Here is a 5,235-nt window from a genome sequence, read left to right as displayed (position 1 = left end):
TATATATATATATATATATATATGTATATATATATATATATATGTATATATATGTATGTATATATATATATATATATATGTTTTATTTTTATATATATATATACATATATTTTAATTATGTATGCATTCTCTGTAAAATTATATTTAAGAATCTTTGCAAATGTATAATTGTATAAATTCCTTGGAAATTCTTTTGTTCAAGAAGTGTGGCAGCCCTAGTTATTATATTGTGGTGTTCACGTTTTTCTTCAGTTGTAACTCTTTGCATAAAAGTGTATGCTAAATCAAAACAAATGGCAATTACATTAATTGTATTCTTTTTCAGTGTGTTACAACCTATTCTGTTTGTTCTGGTTCAAGTTATAAGTTATAAAATTCTGGTTTTGACACTGTGTGTTTTTTTTTGTAATTCATTCAGCTTCTAGATCTGTTCATGGTGTGGGATTGGTCCACGTACCTGGCAGACTACGGACAGCCCACCTCAAAGTACCTGCGGGTGAACCCCTCCACTGCACTAGCACTTTTGGAAAAGTATGTAGTGTTTTTACTCTTTCCTTCAGCTCAGTGAAGAAATGCTAATATCAAACTCCACTGAAATCATTGAAGCTTCCTAGAGTGCTTTAAACAGTTACTTTTAGAACCATGATGGTTATGATGTTGCTGGTGGCTCACTAGTTTCAGAACAGAATCTCAAACATAAGTGAACAAATGATGAAGTGATTTGAACAGTGGAGCTCTGATTTGTTTTTTTAACCTAATATATAATCTTCGTCCTCTTTCTTTTTTCTTACTTACCAATGCCAGAGTCAACAGAGGGTACGTAGATCCAACATGGATTTCTCTCTCTCCATAGTAATGTGAAATGCTGCATGAATAGACTATATCATATAATTTATTTCATCATCATTTATTCATCCCAAACCCATTGCAGCATGCATACTGTACAGAGAGGCTGAATAATAATATAATGTGAATAATTTACATAGCATGATACATATGTCACGGATCACTATATCATTACTAATTCATGATTTTTACTGCACTGAAAAATCTCTCTTTGATAATGTATTTAAATGTGTTTAGGATGCAAATGCAGAATTGAACCATCATCTGATATAGCATATATATCATAAAAATATGCATTTCAATCATGACAACTCTCAGAACATTTTAGCATGGTGATGGATATGACAATGTTAATGTATTTGGTCTTGGCGGAACAGATCTGCTACGCTGCTGCTGAATTGCTGCTGCTGTTGGTTATTGCTGTAGTTGTAGATTATTGCTGCTGCTGCAAGCAAGTACAGGAACTTGCTACTGCAAATGCATATGGCGATACGGTGCCATGAGTATTTAAGACATACTGCTGCTGCACAAATAGCATAGAAAATGACCCCGTAGCAGATCTATACAGGTGGAGCTGGGGAAGGTGGAGGGTTTCAGAGAACTCTGAAAGCGCGCTGCAGGAATCTCAAGTGAATGCTAGCCAGCCATATAAATGCAAGGCAGTAAGCTCATTGGCTGCATATGCAGCATGAACCAATCAGCTTGTGCCAAGTCGTTTAACTCTTTGAATATCATATCATGACAACTCTCTGAAGATTTTAGCATGGTGATGGATTTGACAATGTTAATGTATTTGGTCTTGGCGGAACAGATCTGCTACGCTGCTGCTGAATTGCTGCTGCTGTTGGTTATTGCTGTAGTTGTAGATTATTGCTGCTGCTGCAAGCAAGTACAGGAACTTGCTACTGCAAATGCATATGGCGATACGGTGCCATGAGTATTTAAGACATACTGCTGCTGCACAAATAGCATATAAAATGACCCCGTAGCAGATCTATACAGGTGGAGCTGGGGAAGGTGGAGGGTTTCAGAGAACTCTGAAAGCGCGCTGCAGGAATCTCAAGTGAATGCTAGCCAGCCATATAAATGCAAGGCAGTAAGCTCATTGGCTGCATATGCAGCATGAACCAATCAGCTTGTGCCAAGTCATTTAACTCTCTGAATATCATCAGTTACGTTAACACCCCGTCAGAATGCGCCATCTAGAGTTTCATGACTGAATTATATATTTATACTGGAATTGTTGTAATTTTTACATATGAGTTTAAAAGAGAAGCGTGTTATTTCTGTATCACTAGCATCACCAAAAGGGTTGCAAAATATGTTTGTGGTCCTAAAAAGATAAATATGAATAAAAACAGTTCAAATAAACATTAACTTACCAAGGAAAATTTTTCTGTGTTTCATTTAGTTGAAGTACTAAAATAACTAAAACTTAATAGAAACTATATTTACAAGACAGAAAAGTTTTACTAAAATGTAAGCTCAAATTAAAATCTGATTCAAAATATGAAATTTCATAAATATTCATAAAAAAAAATTTGTTTTAGTTGACATTACTATTATTCTAAAATGTGGAAAATAATAATAATAGATGTTTTCTGGACTCTGATATTTTCTTCATATATTCGACTGTAATAGTATCCCCTCATTTTGCTTTTCCAGAATGAAAGACACAAGCAAAAAGAACATCATCTTCTCCCAGTTCAGGAAGAACGACCGTGACAAGCAGAAATTGATCGAGACAGTGGTGAAGCAGCTGAGAAGTCTGGTGAATGGAATGTCCCAGCATTCCTAGAGGCATCCACATGAACTCCAAACACTGGGCTGGGTTTGACAATGTAACTTACAAACTAGGTTATACTTCTAGCTTTGGCCCTTTTTTCAAAATCCAATAACTCGCTGTAAGGTAACTACTCTCAAAAGTACTGTGGTATATTTTGACTGCATCCTCCATGTCTCCTGCCAAAATATTCACCACTGTAGGTTAATAATGTAAATATGGTACAAAAATGAAGAGAAAAAAAATGAATTTATGCAGTAATTTTTTGTAATGTATTTTTAAAGGTTGAGAATTATGTTTTGTACGTTGTGAAAGTGCAATGACTCCTAACACTACACTTGAGAGAGCGGCGGTGTGTATGTGACTGGTGATGCTGATGGTCATATTGCAACCTGTATGAAATTCTCCCTGGTGTAACATGGATGAAGTTTTTATTGTAAATATATTTAAATATATTTAACACCGCTATGGAATCATGCTTCCCATTGGTCTGCCAATGAATAGACTGGCAGACCAATGTTTAGCATTTGCATGAGAATGCATCGTTTTTTTCTTTTTTTTTATGTTGGCAGACTTTGTTCCAACTCGTGTGCACAAACAGCACTTCTTTATTGAAAAGAAATGAAAGACACAAGCAAAAAGAACATCATCTTCTCCCAGTTCAGGAAGAACGACCGTGACAAGCAGAAATTGATCGAGACAGTGGTGAAGCAGCTGAGAAGTCTGGTGAATGGAATGTCCCAGCATTCCTAGAGGCATCCACATGAACTCCAAACACTGGGCTGGGTTTGACAATGTAACTTACAAACTAGGTTATACTTCTAGCTTTGGCCCTTTTTTCAAAATCCAATAACTCGCTGTAAGGTAACTACTCTCAAAAGTACTGTGGTATATTTTGACTGCATCCTCCATGTCTCCTGCCAAAATATTCACCACTGTAGGTTAATAATGTAAATATGGTACAAAAATGAAGAGAAAAAAAATGAATTTATGCAGTAATTTTTTGTAATGTATTTTTAAAGGTTGAGAATTATGTTTTGTACGTTGTGAAAGTGCAATGACTCCTAACACTACACTTGAGAGAGCGGCGGTGTGTATGTGACTGGTGATGCTGATGGTCATATTGCAACCTGTATGAAATTCTCCCTGGTGTAACATGGATGAAGTTTTTATTGTAAATATATTTAAATATATTTAACACCGCTATGGAATCATGCTTCCCATTGGTCTGCCAATGAATAGACTGGCAGACCAATGTTTAGCATTTGCATGAGAATGCATCGTTTTTTTCTTTTTTTTATGTTGGCAGACTTTGTTCCAACTCGTGTGCACAAACAGCACTTCTTTATTGAAAAGAGTCTAAAATTGTCAGCTGCATTTCACTGAACGATGAACAAATGCACCACAGAATTATATTACATTTTTTATTTTCTCAGGGTGAAATGAAAGCTTTGGGTTCAGATGCTTTAGAATCTCATTTTTAGGTGAAAATAAATAAGCAATAATTGGTCCAGCTACAGACATGGAAAAATTCCAGATTAGTATCTTTATCCACATGCTTTTATTTTGTTTCTTAACATTTATTTTGAGCAGGCATTTTTTGCACTGAAAATTATTTAAGTTTGCCTTTTAACAAGCAACTGTATGCTTATGTATTTAAAGTACCACTGCATATACCATACTATTTTATTAAAATTGGGGAAAAAATGGAATGTAAAGCATAAAACATTTGTCATCTGAGGATGTTTCCATATTTCAGTTTTCTGTCGTCTTATGGTTGTAACAACACTAATATTGGTTTCACTTTAAAATATCTCTCATAACTTAAAGACATGGTTAACAAATCAGTAGTTCCTTTGCATTCAGATATTACAAGTGTTTGAATGTATATTAACTAATGATCTGTTAGGCATTATGGAATTTGTTAATAATAATGAAAGTTAAGTGTCACCCAAATATTTAAAATTTCAATGAGGCAAACAGAATCACAATATCCAATAACTGGCATTACCTGGAGTTACACAAACCCAAGTGACTTCAGTTGTTTTCAAGGTCCACCCATTTTTATGTGTGTGCTTTAATAAAATTTCACAACAAAAATACATTTTGATCCATTGTTTTTTGGGGTTTTTTTTTTTGCTTTCAATGTCTTTACAACATTGTTACTCTATATACAGATAAACTCCTCAGATTAAAATAGAAAGAGTTCCCGCATTTTTTTTCATATATACATATTTTTAAAATTAAATTAAATTAAGATACCCAGCCATGTTAAACTTCTTTCTGGTGAATTATCTTATTCTATTGTTGAGTTTATATTATTTTAATATTAAATATTAATGTTAATTGTTAAATATTCAATGTAATTATTTTAATTGTACATTTAATTGTTTTACTGCATTTAAAGACATGCTTATTTTTGAACTGATGATGGCTGATATTTCTAAACTTCATTTCCCAAGTATTCCAGTTGGGATGTTCTCTAGAAGGATATATTGGCAAACAATCCGCTAGATCCAGTCTGTCATCACTGAATGTGGACAATCTTGATGGAGGTGGTCCGGCAGCTATGGGCCCTGCATTAGTCCATCACACAGGATGCTTTA

At 34.4% G+C, this 5,235-nt stretch overlaps 1 protein-coding gene across 4 annotated transcripts in view; it reads left to right on the top strand.

The window, feature by feature from the left end:
* Positions 1-3,200, top strand: part of LOC107654070 (exocyst complex component 6-like) — a 57,889-nt gene extending 54,689 nt beyond the window's left edge. For 2 of the 4 annotated variants that reach the window (XM_016441000.1, XM_016440998.1), the window contains 3 exons: positions 419-531; positions 805-816; positions 2,512-3,200. In XM_016441000.1, coding sequence (XP_016296486.1) covers positions 419-531; positions 805-816; positions 2,512-2,644 — 258 coding nt within the window. In that variant the 3' untranslated portion in view covers positions 2,645-3,200. The remainder of the gene's footprint in view (positions 1-418; positions 532-804; positions 817-2,511) is intronic. The other 2 variants (XM_016441001.1, XM_016440999.1) reach the window with 1 other exon arrangement.
* Positions 3,201-5,235: the final 2,035 nt, after the last annotated feature.

The sequence above is a fragment of the Sinocyclocheilus anshuiensis genome, unplaced genomic scaffold (genome assembly GCF_001515605.1).
Source record: "Sinocyclocheilus anshuiensis isolate Anshui unplaced genomic scaffold, SAMN03320099.WGS_v1.1 scaffold454, whole genome shotgun sequence".
Taxonomy (NCBI): domain Eukaryota; kingdom Metazoa; phylum Chordata; class Actinopteri; order Cypriniformes; family Cyprinidae; genus Sinocyclocheilus; species Sinocyclocheilus anshuiensis.
This window is presented reverse-complemented; position numbering and strand designations above follow the sequence as displayed.